Raw genomic sequence first — 17,158 nt, forward strand, 5'->3', positions numbered from 1 at the left:
TCTCCTTCTCTCTCTCCTTCTCCCTCTCTCCCTCTCTCTCTCTCCCTCTCCCTCTCTCTCTCTCTCCTTCTCTCTCTCTCTCTCCATGTCTCTGTCTCTCCCTCCTCATGCCCTGAGCCTCCCTCCACCCCCGCCCCGTGCGCTCTTTCTTCAATCCCCTGAGACCTCCAGGAGAATTGCTCATTCCTGCTCTCCTCTTAGACCAATAAATCCAGGCGATGGCTTTGGAAGTCTTCCCTCACCCCCCCTTGCTCCCCCGCTGGCCGTGTCTCGGGAGATCGGGGTGGGGGCGAGGATGAGATTAAAAAGTCAGAGCAGAATGAAATAGGTGTGCGGCCAAGGTGGAGCTCTCGCCTCCAGAATTATTGATGTCAGCTTGAGCTCTTCCAGATTGAGGCCCGGCCCGGGGTCGGGGGCAGGGACGGCCTCCGTGCCTGACACAATCTCGGCAGAACGGAGCTGGGCGAGATTCATTGCTGGGAAAGGTTGGCAGGCGGAGACCGTTTGGTCCCTGTAATGGGCCCGGCAAGGCAGTTTAAAAGAACATCTGGCTTCATTATATACCGTCTTCCCAGACGGTTCCCAGCACAGCCCTTTCAGGAAGATGGATGAGGAGGAGCCCATGATAAATCTCGGTGGCCCCGCATTAAACCCTCCTGTGGCAGGTTTGCAGAAGCAGACCTGGAAGGAGCTTAGAACCTCGCCCCCTCCATCCCCTTGGAAAACATCTTCTCCCAAACACCCTCTACATACCCGCAGGCTTTATGTGTCCTCACCCCTGAGCCAGCTCAGCTTCACGTTGGCTTGCAGGGGTGCTGGAAAGAGCCCCAGTCTGGGTCTTGAGCTCTGGAGCCCCAGGGACCATGGATACCAATGCCCTCATTTTCTAAAAGAGGAAACTGAGGCCCACGGAGACTCAGGATTTCAGATCTGAGAGTCTGGGGAGGAGACCCAGGGGCCATTGAGGCCAACACCTTCATTTTTCTCAAGGAGAAACTGAGGCCCTAGAAATTCTGTGGATCATTGATTTGAGAGTCAGCCTGGTCTAGTCCCTTCGTCCTAAAAGCAAATGAAACTCAGGCCCACTAAGGGTCATTGATACAGACTGGGAGGGACTTTAAATTTCTATTTAGTCCAGCCTCCTAATTTTACAAATGAAGACACCAAGGCCCACAGAGAAGTGACTTTGCTAAGGTCAGAGTCGCAAGTGACAGGCGGGATTCCATCCCCATATTCTAAACCTGAGCCGAGTTTTCTACCACCACCAGAGGTCTCATTCCCACACTCCTACAAACTCAGTATGAGGCCTTGACTTGCTTCCCCTCTCTGGGTCCTCATTTGCTCTGGAGTGATGAAATCAAACAACCTCTGTGGATCTTCCCTTCCTCTAACAAACTGGGACACTGGTCTGGAGGAGCCCGCTTGGGTTGGGGTCCCTTCTGGCCCTTGGGCTCTATGGGCCTCCTCCCAGAACCTTGCAGATAACTGTTTAGGTGGTCTACCCTGGCCACTTGGGTCCTAGCCTTCCCTCCCCTGCTCTGGGGTTCTAGCTCAAGTCCAAGCCTAGTCCCATTGGCCCTACATGGCTGTGAATGGGGAGCCTTCCTGATGGGCATCTAGGTTCCCAAAGATAAGGCAGTACCAGACCTGGGAACTGGACAGAAAGGGAACTTCCTGAGGGCAGGGACTGCTGTTGTCTCTCAATCCCCAGCACCCAGCACAGTGCCCAGCCCAGCGCCTACCAGATAGGAGCCACTCAACAAGAGGTGTTTGATTTTTGAATATGAAGCTTGGGGATCAGACCTGTCAGTGAATATACAATCATAAATTTAGAACTAGAAGGAGAATATTAAGTCCAAATCCACCATTTTACAGTTGAGGAAATCGAACCCCAAAGATCTGAAATGACTTGCCCAAGATCCCACAGTTGGAAAGTGGCAGGCCAGAGAGCCAAAGCCAGGGCACACTCTCCATAGGTGAATGGGAGGTCCTTTTAGTACCATGATGGCAGCCTTTCAATCTAATGGGAACTAGATAGTACAGTGGGTAGGGCACTAGACCCTGGAGTCGGGAAGCCGTGGGTTCAAATTCAGCCTCTACCACGTAACTCACTTCAGATTTACTAGTTTAATGGTGGGCAACTTTGGGGAAGTTGCCTAGCCTCTTATAACCTCATTTATAAGATGAGGATAATAATACCACCTGCCTTCCAGTGGGGTTGTTAGGGTAGAATGAGATAAAATTTGTAAGGTATTTTGCAAACATTAGGTGCTCCATAAATACAAGCTATTGTTATCATCATCATCCATTGCCTGATTTTTTTTTTAAGACTTTGTGTATTTTTCATGCCTGACATATAGCCTCTCTTCTCCTGACTCCTCATTAGGGAGAAGACGGATGACACCTCCGGGGAGGACAATGATGAAAAGGAAGCGGTCACTTCCAAAGGGCGGAAAACCGCCAATAGCCAGGGCCGGCGCAAGGGCCGCATCACCCGCTCCATGGCCAATGAGGCCAACAGTGAGGAGGCAGCAACGCCCCAGCAGAGTGCAGAGCTCGGTGAGTCTTCCATGCCCCTGGTTTTTGGGCACTGGTATTTCCCTTCCCTGTGCAGTAAGCTGCCCTTTGAGTTAAAGGGTTTTAAGGAAGAGAAAAAAAAGGCAATTCAGTGAATCCAGCCAAGTCATCAGCTATATCTGATGGAATCTCAATGACTTCATGCCCATTCTCAACTTGAGCTTGGCCATTATAAATAACACTAGCTAGGGAAAGCTGGGGACTCAGTGAATTGAGCACCAGGACTGGAAGCAGGAGGTCCTGGGTTCAAATGTGGCCCCAGTTGCTCCCTAGCAGTGTGACCCTGGGCAAGTCACTTAACCTCTATTGCCTAGCCCTTACTGCTTTTTGGTCTTGGAACCAATACATAGTATTGATTCTAAAATGAAAGAAAGGGTTTAAAAAATAAAATAAACAATACTGGCTAGGGACAGCAAGGTGTTCTCAGTGTCTATAAGGCCTAGAAATGGGAGTCCTAGGTTCTAATCTAGCCACAGACACTTCCTAGTGGGGTGACTTGGCAAGTTACTTCACCCTAATGTCCTGGCCTTTTAGTGCCTTTCTGCCTTGGAACTGATCGTTGTATCAATTCTAGACAGAAGGTTTAAAAATAAGTAAATAAATTGTACTAGCTGGGGATGAGAGGCATTGGCTGTGGGAGTATAATGAGGATGGGAAAGGGAGAGAGAGTATGAATGGGGTTTGGAGTTTCCCTAGCCATCCGATGAGAGTGACCCAGCTTTTGTTTTATCTTTGCTGCAAGTGGTGGGGAAGAACCCTAAGACTGTAGGGTTATAGGGTAATAATGCCTTTCTAGATTTGGATTCTCCCAAAGATCCATTTCTAAGAGCAGGAGGAGGAAGGCCTGCATTTTCTGGAGAAGATAATATGAATGAACCCCTGAAATAAGGAACGTGATGTTAGACTTGATAAGTTGGGAGCTTTTGCTGAACTGGTTTTTTTCTTCTCTTTTTTCTTTTTTGTTATAACAATAAGGATAATCAGAGCTAGCATTTGTATATTGATTTAAAGTTTGCCAAGTGCTGTACATATGTTATCTCATTTGATCCTCACAACTCTGGGGAGTAGATGCTATTATTATCCCTATTTTACAGATCAGGAAACTGAGGTGAAGTGATCATCTGCTTACCCAGAAGTACACAGTTAATGTGTGACTGAGGCAGGATTTGGACTTGGGCCTTGATGCTAGGTCCAGTCTAGACCACTGAACTGATGTAGGGATGGCCTGGCCAGGGGCAGCAGATAAAGGGATATGTTAATAAATTCATTTTTAACAATAAGAAACAATTTAAAATTTTAAACAGATTTTTTTTTAAACCCTTGTACTTCGGTGTATTGTCTCATAGGTGGAAGATTGGTAAGGGTGGGCAATGGGGGTCAAGTGACTTGCCCAAGGTCACACAGCTGGGAAGTGGCTGAGGCCGGATTTGAACCTAGGACCTCCTGGCTCTAGGCCTGACTCTCACTCCACTGAGCTACCCAGCTGCCCCCTAAACAGATTTTTTAAAACATTACTGTATCCATGTTCCCTTTTCCTTTAGTGTTTGGGTCAGAAGAGAGTCCCCTTTTCTTTCCTCAATGCTCCTGAGAGAGAAGGGATTGTGGTCTAGTGTAGTGGTTCCCAAACTTTTTTGGCCTCCCTCCCCCTTTCCAGAAAAAATATTACTTAGCCCCCTGGAAATTAATTTTTTTAAAATTTAATAGCAATTAATAGGAAAGCTAAATGCACCTGGGGCCATCACCGCTTCCCTGGATTGCTGCAGCACCCACCAGGGGGCAGTAGCGCCCACTTTGGGAATCACTGGTCTAGTGGAATGAAGCCTGGGTAAGAGTCGAGAGACTTGGATTCCATTCTCTGGCCTGCCATTGGCTCGGCCCTCCCCTCAGTGTTCTCTGCAGAGATGGAAACCACCTCCACAGAGGGGAAGTGACTTGGTGTCTCTCCCCCCCCCCCCCCCCCACCTGGCCTCACCCTTCTCCTCATTTTCCACCGCTGCCTCCCTTCCCTGCTGTCAGTAGGACAAATGGAGAAAACAGGGAAGGAGGCGGTTGTACTTCCTCCGCTGGCCACATGGGGCTGCTCTGTCTCTCACTCATTTAAGTTTTGTTTTAGACTGATTGATTGATTGAGGCCGTGGCAATCATTGCCTTCTATGTGAGGGAAATAGCAGTGCATAGAAAGTCACCCTCAGTCAGGAAGACCCAAATCCTTCAGTCATTATTATTTTGTCTCTTTTTGATCTAGACAGTGTGGTCTAGTGGATAAAGTTGGACAGGGAGCCAGGAAGACTTGAGTTCAAGTCTTGCCTTTGACATAAACTGACTGTGAAACTCTAAAGAAGTCACTTAAGTGCTCAGGTGCCCCCAGGAAACTCTCTTAAGACTTGATTGAAGAGGGGGAAGCTGGGTGGCTCAGTGGATGGAGAGCCCAGGCCTAGAGACAGAAGGTCTTGGGTTCTAATCTGACCTCAGATACTTCCTAGCAATGTGTCCCTGGGCAAGTCACTTAACCCCCATTGCCTAGCTCTTACTGCTTGTCTGCCTTGGAACCAGCACTTAGTATTGATTCTAAGACAGAAAGTAAGGGTTTTAATTAAAACAAAACAAAACAAAAGACTTGCTTGGAGAAAAGGGAGGAGGTAGGCAGGGAGGTAAAGTGCTTCCTCCCCAGGAGCTCCTCATACCCCTGAGATCATAGGAGGAATCCGCTGGGGATAACATGTGCCAGCCAAGCCCGAAGTGTTCTCTAAGCAGGGCCCTGCTTGATTTCATTCAGCTGATCAGATGGAATTCTGAGATTGCTCACAGCTGCTCACACAAGCCTCTGGGAAAGGGTAGTGAGAGATGATTCTGCAGTTCAAACAGGAGCCGAGGCCTTCAGCAGAGGCAGCCGGGAAGTCTTGGGGGAGCCTGGTAAGAGCTCACCAACTAGGGTGGCTCTGAGGCTCTGTGGAAGGAGGGCCAGGCCTAGAGTTAGGAGAACCTGGGATCGAATCTGACCTCCGATACTTCCTAGCTGTGTGACCCTGGGCTAGTCACTTAACTCCAATTGCCTAGCCCATACCACTCTTCTGCCTAGGAACTGATATTTAATATTGATTCTAAGATGTAAAAAAATAGGAGGCTTCTGAAGGCCCTTCCAGCTTCAGTTCTGAAAACTATAATCTGCATTCTTTTGATAAGTCCCTTTATCTCATTAGGCCTCACTTTCCTCTTTTGTAAAATGATAGGGTTGCTTTAGATGAAAAATTCTTAAATCGGGATTCATGGACCCTTTGGTCTGTGCATAGAGCTCAAGTTCTGTGAACTTGGCTGATAAAAATAAATTATGTGTTTATGTCAATAGAATTGCTTTCCTCTATTCTCGTGTGTATTTTACTTTGTGTGTCTAAAAGTTTGATTCGAAGAAGGGTTCTGGAAGCTTCCTCCATTTGCCCATGGAATAAGTCAAGAGCCTTTGCTCTAGGCCATCTGCTTGATTCCTTCTAGCTCTAAGTTCAACATAATTTCATGCTCAGTATGTTGAGAGATCTTTTCTAAAATGCTTCCTGGGTGTAGAAACAGAAACAGCCCCTGCTCTGGAAGCGTCCATTCACCCCCATGGTTAGAAAGTTCTTCACTGTTAGCCCATGTTACCTCCCAGGGACTCACTGGTCCTGGAGAGCTCCTCCACTGGACTCTTGACTTGACCTTTGGTGTTTCTCAGGAAGTTTTCTTGCTTGTTTCTGTGGGGCCGTACCTTGTGTCCAGGGTCACGGACGAGAAGCACGCTCCCAGCTACCAGGGATTGGCTGCCCCATGGCCCCAGGAGGAAATGGTTTTAGCCTGCTCTGGTTTGGTGCAGCCAGGCTCAGGATTTGGGTTATTGGACGTGTGAGCTTTCTTGGCCAGTTGGGCTTCTGTGCCTCCTTGCCCCATCGTTCTGAAGCGCTTTGTGGCCCCCTAGAGCTGGCCGGGGACCCCTGCCCTCCCCACGGCCGTGATGGCCGAGTTGGCATTTACAGTGTGGCCCTGAGATCTGTGCTTCCTGTGGGAAAAGTGATCGTGTTCTAGATAGAAAGCCGGCCAGCACCTTAGAAGTCATCTTGGCTACCCCTCACTTCCTGTAGGTGACGAGGCTGTGGCCCGAGGGAGGGTCAAGGTTCACCCCTCCCGCTCTGACTCCTGTCCACTACAACAAGCTGCCCCACTTCCTTCAGGCTGTCGGTTCAGACGGGCCTCCTGTGTCCGTGAATCCTTCCACAGCAGATCCCCATTCTCTGCCCAAGGAGAAGGTCACCCCCCTTCCGCCGCCCAGCCTCTTAGAGGCACGTCCTCATGCAGGGGGCCCTGAAGGGACCAGCTCAGGGCCTCAGGGAGCGAGGCCAGGCAGCCGGCGTCTCCCTCAGCTCCGTCCTCATCGCATCTCCCGAGGCCCTTCTCCCACGTCCCGGCCTTTTCTCTTTCGCCCGGCCTTGCCATCCGGTGCCCTGCCTGCGGCTGTTTTCATTACGGGATGTTACACATGAAGTTGCCTCTCGTTTATCTATGGCGTGATTCTCTGGGATCTCCCTGCAGCCCTCGACATTGTCCATCCATCGCCACCTTTCTCCCAGACCCCCCCTTCTCGTTTAAATGCTGACTCTGTGCCCCATACTGTGCGAAAGGCTAGAGATACAGGGGCGGAGGTGAGATGGTGCTCACCTCCTGGGTTGGGCCTACCAAGGAACCCCAGAAGGGCTGCTGCCAGAAGGCAGGGTTTGAGCTGAACCGGGGCGACGAGAGGCTGTGGCAGTGAGGGGAAGCGTCTCGGGCCTGGGGGACAGCCAGGAGAAAGGCTGCCCCCGAGATGGCAGGTGGATGGAGGCTGGGGCAGTTGGATTGTAGAGCGCCCTCATTGAGTTTGTGGGTGCCAGGGAGAGGGAGGAAGACAGAAAGGCCTGGGTGGCCAGGCTGTGGAAGTAAGAGGAAGCCATGGCTTTGTGGAAGTCAGATGGGAAGTGCACTCTGGCATCTGATGGGGGATCACTTACCGGGGAAGGTGACTTGAGGCAGGGAAACCCCCACTCCTAGCCTACTGTCGCGTGGGTCCAGGAGTGTGGCGGCGAGGGCCCACATCAGGGCATCGGAGGTCTGACTGAGGGTGAAAGATGTTTGGAACAACAGGATTCCTCAGTGGATCGGATGCTTGGAGTGACTCCAAGTGAGGATGAAGGATGACACCGAAGGTTTACAGCCTGAGTGTGTGGAAGGATAATTGATTGATGATGCTCTTGATGTTTGGGAGTTGGGGGTGAGGGAAAGAGGATGCGTTCTGCTTTGTACACATTGTATTTTCAGTGCCTACAGGATATCCGTTTCAAGAAGGCCAGGAGATGGTTGGCAATGTAGGCCTGAAACTCAGGAGAGAGCCTGGGGCTGGATTTAGAGATTTGGGAATCATCTGCCTAGAGATGATCATTGAACCTGTGGGAGCCGACGAGATCACCCAATGAAATAGTGTAGAGGGAGAAGAACGAAGATGGTCTTGCCGGTCTCCACAGTTAGTGGGTGAGGCATGGCTGAAGAACCAGCTGAGAAGACTGAGAAGGAGCCCGCAGGCACATTGGAAAAGAGTGAATGAAGAGAGAAAAGGACCACAGAAGTTCAGAGAAGAGAGAGGGGTCCAGGAGAAAAGTGGCGATGGATGGATGGTGTCGAGAGCTGCAGGCAGATCACAGAGAATCAGAATTGAGAAGAGTCTGTTGGATTTGGCAACGTGGAGATCCCTGGCCATTTGGGGAAGGAAGAGCAACCTCAGTTTAATGATGACGTCAGAAGCCCTCTAGAGAGGAAAGGCAAACAGGGCCTGCTTGTGTAGACGGCTCTCTCTAGGCATTTAGCCAAGAAAGGGAGGAGAGGTTCCGTTTTGTAGCTAGAAGAGATGGCTGGCTCTGCGAGGATGTGGGACTCAGTGGGTGTGTTTGCCTCGGCAGCAGGACGCAGCTCTTGGGTAGATGCTGCTCTTTCTCTTCTCGACAGGAATTCTGAGGGAAGCTCACAGGAGTGGCATGATCCTGTCATTTCTAGAGCATTTTGGCAGACAGCGTCTCTCATTTGGCCCTCACAACCACCCCCAAAGGAGGTAGGGCCAATAGGAATCATTATCCCCATTTTCCAGATAAGGACATTGAGGTCTAGAAAGGTTGACCAGTTTGCCCAGGCTCACACAGTCCTTAAAATGCCCTCCTACAAAAGAGATGTGCCAGAGTCTCTCTCCTCTCCCGGGTCAGAGGGGTCAATTATAAAGTTCCCTCTCGTTGCCCCTTTTTTGCCCTCTCCCCCTCTCTCATCCCGCCTGCTTCCTAATTGCATTTGTTTTTTTTGCCAGCTTCCTTGGAAATGAATGAAAGTTCTCGCTGGACTGAGGAAGAGATGGATACAGCCAAAAAAGGTGACTGATTCTGTTTTTTTTTTCACCCCACCTTTTTCCCCTCCCCAGCCCACACCAGCAAGAACCTTGGGCCATTTGGATGCAGATGTTGAAAGGGTCTGAGTGTAGTCAAGAGAGAGCTTCCAGGCATCTGGGCCACACTCTCGCTTTATTCTTCTCTCACTGTGACTGTAGGCCAGTCACTACACGTCTAGCCTCAATCCTAACATTTGTTTTTTAGAAAAATAGAGCAAAGTGTCCCATTCTGCATCCTAAGAAATTTGGGGTGCGGTGGAAAGAATGCTTGATTTGGTGCTTGAGATCCCAACCTGTGTGACCTTGGGCAGTCACTTAACGTTTTCTCTGGTCCTCAATTCCTTGGCTGAAAAAGAAAGAGGGTCAGCCTTGAAGGAGATGGCCTCTGAGGGTCCTTTCTGGAGCCGAATCTGTAACCCTCTCTGGACAAGTCACTTAGCTTCCTTTGGCCTCAGCTTTCTCATCTGTAACCATGAGCAAGTTGGACTAGAGAGCCCCTTGTGGGCTAGAGCCGGGGCCTGTGGTCCAAATCGTGAGGACGAAATGAGACAGAGCCGAGGAGCAAGCCCTTGCTGCCTTTGCCATTGCCCTTGGGGCGTAGAGGGAAGCGCCCCCACTCTTGGCTTGTGGTCGTTGTGGCTGACTTAGGTTGCTGCTGCTGTTTGTTGACTGAGTTGACACTGGGGTGCAGGGCAGGGCATGGTCATCTGGCACCCCAGAGCAATTGTGGGCAGAGGCTAGGGGACAGTTGGATCTGGGTCATGGAAGCTGTTTGAGCTCCTTCCACACCCTGGCAGTATTTCAGGCAAGTTTGGGGGTATTTATTGACTCCCACCCCACCTCCCAGGAGCTGGAGATGGTCCTCAGAGTGAGCCAGCTGGAAATGTCCTGAGGGACTCTGGTTTAGGACTCATTGGCTACTCTCTGAAGTCAGTTGGAGGAGGGGGGGGCTGTTGTGTTATGGATCGGGTTGCTGTTGGGGTGATGGAAGAAGAGACCGTGCTGCACTAGAGTCTTGGAGAGATCTCTTGAGGTCTTCTGCAGGGAGTGGTTGCTATTTTTCATTGGGTGCTGTGGTAGAGGCCTGTTGGGGGCCCACGGTGGTGTCATGGGGAAGCACTCGGAGTGTTGTTGGGAAACATTTGTAGTGCTGCAGAGCATCCTGCGTGGGCTGGAGAGACCGTTGTGTTGTTTTGGGGGAACCGTGGCCATGTCACGGGGAGATGGACAGTCATGGTGCTGCTGTAGAGGGAACCGCCAGGACAGAGCAGAGTATGACCCCCCACCCCGACCCGCCATGTGGGAGGCACTTCGTCATGCTTATGGACTGGTTAATGTGGGGTGGGGTGTGGCAAAGGACCGTCTTCGTTGTGGGCGAACATTTGGAGTTTTTCAGGCTGTCGTAGCAGGGGCCCAGAGAGACTCCCTCCACCATTCAAATCATGGGTCCAGCCCCCGTGTGCCGGGCACTGCTGTCCTGCCCTCAGGATTGGCCTTCTTCTCACGGATGCTGAAGAGCCGTCCTGACGTTTGAAGAGGGGATCTCAGAACCTTCCCAGAAGCGATCTCTCTTCTCCTGTGGCTCTTTGCTGTACACAACTCACAAGATGTGAGGAGACAGAGAAACGGCCCTCTGGAGTTGGGTTTCTCCTCCGTGGCCCATGTCCTCTCCCCACCAAGAAAGGAGGGCGTTAGGGCTCAGGCAGCGGGGAGGTGCTTGGTCTGTCAAGTGGTGACTTCTGGTAGTCAGCCCAGAAATCAAGGAGAGAAAAATGAGATCTGCTTGTCCCCGTGCTCCTGGGAGACCTGGGGCTGTGGAACTGCCTTTTCATCTCGCTGTCTTTCTGTGTCTCCTGCCAGCTTGTGTGGCTCCTCTCATCTCTCTTTCTCTGAAAGTAGCCCGTGGGTGTGCCCTCCATCACTCTTTATCTTTTTACACTCTCTCTCCATCTGTTTTTCTGTGCCAGCATCTCTGTGTCCCTCTGTCTCTGTGCATGTGTGAACCCTCCATCTCACCCTCCATCCGTGTGCCCTTCTGTATCTTTGTCCCCATCTCGGTGCCCTCCATCCTTGGGCTCCTCCATCTCTTGCTGTTTCTCTGTCTCTCTGCCTCCCTACCACCTGCTCCCTTCCTTGCCCTCCATGGGGCTCTCCCCTACTAATGGTACCCTACTCTTGCCTTTGGCTGAGTCACACTGGAAACCAGATGGGCTACTGGGCGGCCTGTGGCTTGGCTCCATCCTTCCTCGGGCAAACCTGCTAGCCCGGCCCCCCACTCCCCGTTGGAGCCTTCTCTGGGTGGGGCTGGGGATGGCGCAGGGTCCCAGAGGGGAGGGAGCGAGGCCGGGCTGCACTTAGCCGGCTTCAGGAAAGTGCTGGCCCCGAGCCCTCCTTCAGAAAGCTTGAGATGAGCCACTGGCCGGTGCTGAAATCAGGTCCGGTCCCCAGAGTGTCCGTGCAGCTGACCAGGAGCGCAGCCTCTGACCGCTGAGCAGAAGCGAGGGGGGCTTGGGAAGAGGACCGCAAGAAGTCCCCTGTTGTTCGAGTGAGCCCAGGGAAGGGGGGGACGGGCAGGAGTTCAACATCCCTGCTCAGTGACATTTTTAATAATGCAATAAACCCCGATGCGCTCGTCTGCCGTGAATTATAGCAATTGGGACAATTATGGGGTAGGGTGCCTGCTCATGGCCATGTGACGTGCCAGCGGCGGGCTGCAGGTGCGGCCAGGATGCCGGATCACATCCCCTTGGCGGGGGGCCCTCGCCCTCGCCCCGGCTCCGACACCTCCTGCCCGCCCTCCCCCTCCTCTCTCATTCCTTAGCCCCAGAGAGCCCCCAGGAGGCCCGAGCCCCGCTCAGCTCACAGGGCTGGAGAGCAGCCAGGGCACAGAGCATTCAAAGCAAGCCGTGAGCCCAGAGCAGTTTCTTTGGGGCTTCGGATCCCATTAGGTGGTTTGGCCTGAGCTCCCTAGCAGCAGGCGTACCTTGTGGGGCCTGCCTGGGTTCAGGCTTGCTCTGAGCTCCCACTCAATAAGGGGGAGGGGTGTGTGCATGGGGGGTGGGGTCTGCCCACAGGTGTGCGAGGGAACTGGGGCACTTGGTGCAGGATTGGGCAATTGAGTGGCCTGTCCAGAGATCTCCCACACATGAGAGAAATGAGAGAAAATAGGACCCAGCAGTGTCAGCCATGAGGGATGGAGCAGCTTATAAAGGGCCTACTCTGAGGCACGCACTGTGTGAAACTGGGGAGGAAGGGAAGACAGAAAGAATTTGTTAAGTGCTTTCCGTATGCAAAGTTTTGCCCTCAGAGCCAGGATTGAAGGAGAAAAGTACCTCTTTGCTCCATCAGTCAATCAGCAAGCATTTATTAAATTTCTACTCTGTTCCAGGCACTCTACTAGACATAGGTGTAATGGATGTGTGGATGAAGAAGGCATTGGTGAACTAGACTGTTCCTCAGAATCCTAGAATGCCTTCAGCACTGTGTGCCCTCCTCTCCTGTCTGAGGGGACCCATGGAAAGGGGGGGCCCAGATCCCGATGGGGAGAGGCAGCCCAAATCAGGTGGGCCTCTGGCCTCCGGGAGCTGACCTAACAGAGCCTGGTGCTCCCGAGCAAGACATCCCGTGAGGATGAGGCCTGCTGTGCAGGGGGCCAGGCACAACGGACGCCGGCTCTATTTTCTGTGGGCCAAGACTGCAGAGCCAGCCCCTGCCCCCCGGGAGGTCGGGTGGGAGTGGGGAAAGCTCGGTGCCCAGGGCCCAGAGGAGTGCCGGGCTTGGCTCCGTGGGCCCGGGAGCTTTGGTGCCCCTATGAGGGAGCGGTGGTCGGCACAGGTGCGTGCTTGCCCCCCTTCCCCCCTCAAAGGGAGGAGATCCCGAAAGGCTCCCTGGTCCACTCGGGTACCTCCGGGAACCAGCCCTGTGGTCTCCTCCCTCCTCCCAGGCAGCCAGCAGCAGCAGCTGACCTTGAGAAAAGTTCAGCCAACATCTCTGGGGCGGGGAGGGAGGGAGGCGAGGAGAGAGGGGAGAGCGGCTCGGGCCTCGCTCTGCCGGCGCTGCTCCTGGGCAGGCACTCCCCAAGGCTTCCTAGCCAGCGGCCCCTCTGCCGGCACCTCCTAGACCGTCCCAAGGAGGAAAGGACTGGAGGCTGGCCTGAGAAGAAGGCCGCCCGGGAGCAGCCCGGAGCCCTGCCATGCCAGCTGCTTTTAGGATCGTACGAGGCCTAAGCCTCTAGTGGTGGGAAGCCTGTGGAAGTGGGTTCAGGGCTCCTTCTTAGTCATTCACTTCCTGGGCCTCAGGCTCCTCTGGAAAATCCCTCCCCCCCCTGAATCTTCTATCCTGCTATCCTTACTGGAGGGCTGGGCCTGGAGTTGACCTCAGACACTTACTGGCTGAGTGACCTCTTTCTGCCTCAGTTTCCTCATCTGTAAAATGGGGATCAGGAGCAAAATAGACCACATGCCAATGCTGACCATCTTCATCCTCTGGGAACTCCTGCACCTCAGGGCCCAGGAAACTAAAGTTCATAGACTTATCTTGATGTGTTTGTGACCATCACAAACCAGAAATGTATTTTGGTGTTTGGTGGGGGAGGAAAAATGACTTCTACCTAATTCCTCCTCCCTGACTAGGTATTGTAGCCAGGAAAGAAAAATGGAGCCTCCACCCCCACCCCTCCTCGGCTAGCCTGGGCTGCCACCTGCTGTTGGCAGTCCTCAGCCTGGCAAACATGGCCAGGAATGCCGAGGTTGCCTTTCCTCCTGGGTCAGAAGGAAAGTCAGTGAGATAAAATCAGCCTCCCTTATGAGGACCCCCAATAACTCACTTGGGGGCCCAGAAGCGGGATAGAAGGTTTGCCAAACTATTCAGAAACAGTAGATTCAGAGCCAGAAAGGACATAAGAGGCTGTTGAATCCAACCCCTTCACTTTGCAAATGGGGAAACTGAGGCAACAGATCAGGTGAGTTGTCTAAGGTAGGAAGTGGCAGAGGCAGGATAGGATCCCAGATCCTCTGAATCCAGTGCTCTTGGCACTGAATCAGAGCAGCTGAAAGGGACCTCCGAAGTCTAGTTCATCCTGTCAACCATGCCTGAATTCCCATTGCAGCATAGCAGAGAAGGTGGGGGTCACCCCAAATCCTCCCGGGGCACCTCACTAAGCCTCTCTGAACGAGCTCAGTTGCCTCCTGTAAAAGGGGGTAGAGTTGCACTCTGCTTCCAAGGCTCCTCTGGCCTTCTAGCACATCAGCCCAGGATCCTTCCTCTGATGGGACCATGAAGGAAGCCAGACTGTAGTGACCTTTAGAAGAGGTTTGGGAGGGCCGTCTGGGTGCTTCAGTGGATAAAGCACCAGGCCTGGAGTCTGGCGAACCTGCGTTCAAATCTGGCTTCAGACACACCTCCTAGCTGGGTGACTGATCCTGAGCGAGCCGCTTAAGCCCCATTGCCTGGCCTGTGCCGCTGCTTTGTGTTCGAATTGTTCCTAGGACAGACGGTAGCGTGGGTCTTGGCTCGGGGAGGGTCCTGGGAACTGCGGAGGTAGCCCCAGAAGCCCCAGGTTAAGAGCTGACTTTCTGAAAGAGGCCCCTCAGAATAGGCTCGGGAGCCGCAGGAGGATGTGCTCCCCAGAGCTGCTTTGCTCCGACCCAGGGTCTCGCTCACTTCCTGCCCAGGGCCATTCTACCGCCTCTGGCCCAGCTTGGGACCGCCATGCCTTGGTTTCCGGCATGTCAGAGAAATCGATTTGGTTTTTCAAAATTAAGTGTTTCTTCTTAGAAATTAGAAGGCTAATGGACAGAACGCCGTGCTCAGTCAGGAGGATTTGGGCTTTCACGTCCTGCCTCTGTCTCCGATAGGCTCTCGCCAGCTGCCTAATGGCCCGGGGGAGACCATCCCTCCCGTTTGGGCCTCAGTCTCCCCATCTGTAAAATGGAATGGATTCTGAGGTTCCCAAGGCCCCTCCTCGCTCTAGATCTGCCCTCCAGGGAGGCTAAGGGGGTGGCCGGGGGGCATCCTATGACCAGGAGCACTTGCTGTTGGCTGAGAGTCCTTGGGGAGCGTCTGAGATGGAACGAGAGAGAGCAAGTGCCAGTCCATGCAAAGCCTACGGGCTTAATGCCTCCCTTCCGCCAGGGCATTCCCAGGGAGCTGCAAAGTATTCCCCATGGCTACCCACTGCCCTGGTGGGGAGCACAAAGAGAGACGGGCCCTCTGTGGGGTCCCCCCAGCCCACTCCATTCCCCTTGGATAACTTCCCCTTCTGTGAAATGAGGTCTTTGCTCAAAGGGGCCTGTGAGATCCCCCTTAGTCTGCGACTCTTCTGGGTGTCTGGGGCCCTAGAGAGACATGTTGAGTCTGCTTAGCTTCTGGCTGCCTTGCTCCCAAGGGCCCCCCTCCAGGTGCACCCCCACCAGTGAAGCGAGGGATCGGGCAAGGAGACGGAAACCCAGGAGGAGGGGACGCGATGTGACCCGGCTCTGTTGAGACCCCCATCCAAAGTCTGGGTGAAGAGTTCTGTGGGTGCCCTACTCTGGGCTGATGGGACGAGATCAGCTCTTGGGTGCAAGACTCGGGCAGGGGGAGAAGTGGAACTCTTCTGTTGGGGGCATCAGAGAGTGGGTTTCCTGGGAGCCTGCTGCCACCATGAAGGGTCGTATTTGGAAGCGCCATTTGAGGAGCCCCCAGAGGTCCTGCCTGGTGGGTTCGCTCCAGCCAGCAGGGAAGGGCGACACGAAGAGCTTGGAGCTGGGCGTTGCAGAGCTGCCCCTTGGCGTGGCCATGCTCTTGATGCTCTCTGGGTCTCCCTTTCCTTCTGGGGAAGCCTTTCCCTGTGCAGAGCACCCGCTGCCCACCGCCAGCATCTCCCTCCAGGGTTTTCCTCCTTGGAGAGGGAGGGGATTGAGCTGGTTTTGTTTGTTCTACCCCCTGTGTCTGGCCTGTTGTAGGGATTGACTGTCAGATAAGGGGGCTGGACGGTGACCCCTAGGGCCCCTTCCGCCCTGACGCTAGGACCCCCGACCTGGGCTCTGCTCTCATCGAATGGGGGACCCATGTCATCTTTCACCATTTCCATTAGCTGCAAACCTCTTCGGCCTCAATTTTCTCACCTGTAAAATGGGACCGTGGGCTTGACCTTAGAGATCTAGATCAAGTCTCCCCCCACCCCATTTTAGAGAGGGGGCCCCTAGGAGCCCAGAGAGGTTGTGACTGGTCCAGGCAAGGTCAAAGACTGCAAGCCTTGGGCTCTGATGTGTGTGGCACCGTTAGCCCGATCGCTGTTCCTGGCTTCCTCCTCCGCTGCTCCTCAGAGCTCTAGAGAGATTTGGGGGCCGGGGCACTCCCGATAGCCCTCTCAGAGCGAGCTACAGAGACTCTAGAGGGCCCCGGGAGGGAGAGGTGAGGGCAGAGCGGCCAAGCTGCCTCCCCTTTGGTTTTGTTCCTACTGGGGCTGCTTTGGGCTTTTCTGACTCTTGTCTGGGGGCTCCCGGGAGGAGGGGGCGGAGGTGAGGGGACGCTCTTGCCCGAGCCCCTGCCACAAGCCTCAGACCACGGGCTGGCTGGCCGGCGGCCCCCTCCCCGGCAGCGGGCGCGCGGAGGTGGGAGGGCAGAGCTGAAAGGAGCCGGAGCCAGGCTGCCTTCCCCCTCCCTGCTCCCTGCTCCCTCCTCCCTCCTCCCTGCTCCCTCCTCCCGCTCCAACCCCTCCTTCCCTGGGCGGCTGGGAGAGAAGGCAAACGGGAGGAGCGAGAGGATGTGAGAGCAGCGAAGTGGGAGCCCAGCTCAGAGGGAGCCGCGCCGCATCCCAGCGGGTCTTGTTATTGCGTCGTCCCTCCTCCCGCTCCGCGTGCCGTATGTTTCGGGAAAACTTAGCAGAACGGGAATCGCGGCTCAGAGAATGTGAGTGTTCGGCTCCTTCGGAGCGGCGGGGACGGAAACCGGACGCGGCGGAGGCGGGAGAGCCCGGCCGTGCCGGGCAAACTGTTGCCGGGGAAGGACTGGGCGGGCCGGGGGGGGGGGGCGATTTTGTGGGCCGCCTCTCAGCCGGTGCCCCCCGGGGGCTGACGCTGTGGACCCAGGGCCCCCCCGGCCGGGACCAGGGCCGGGCTGGGCAGGCTGCCCGCTCCTTAGGGCCAGTGCAAAGCAGGTGTGCCGGGAGGG

General features: G+C 54.1%; 1 protein-coding gene across 1 annotated transcript in view; it reads left to right on the plus strand.

Annotated features, from left to right (window-relative positions):
• The window catches only part of NCOR2 (nuclear receptor corepressor 2), a 210,691-nt gene that overhangs the window by 110,608 nt on the left and 82,925 nt on the right, over positions 1-17,158 (plus strand). The window contains exons 22-23 of the mRNA XM_044685401.1: positions 2,387-2,559; positions 8,927-8,989. Of these exons, the coding sequence (XP_044541336.1) occupies positions 2,387-2,559; positions 8,927-8,989 (236 nt within the window). The remainder of the gene's footprint in view (positions 1-2,386; positions 2,560-8,926; positions 8,990-17,158) is intronic.

The sequence above is a fragment of the Gracilinanus agilis genome, chromosome 1 (assembly GCF_016433145.1).
Source record: "Gracilinanus agilis isolate LMUSP501 chromosome 1, AgileGrace, whole genome shotgun sequence".
Classification (NCBI taxonomy): domain Eukaryota; kingdom Metazoa; phylum Chordata; class Mammalia; order Didelphimorphia; family Didelphidae; genus Gracilinanus; species Gracilinanus agilis.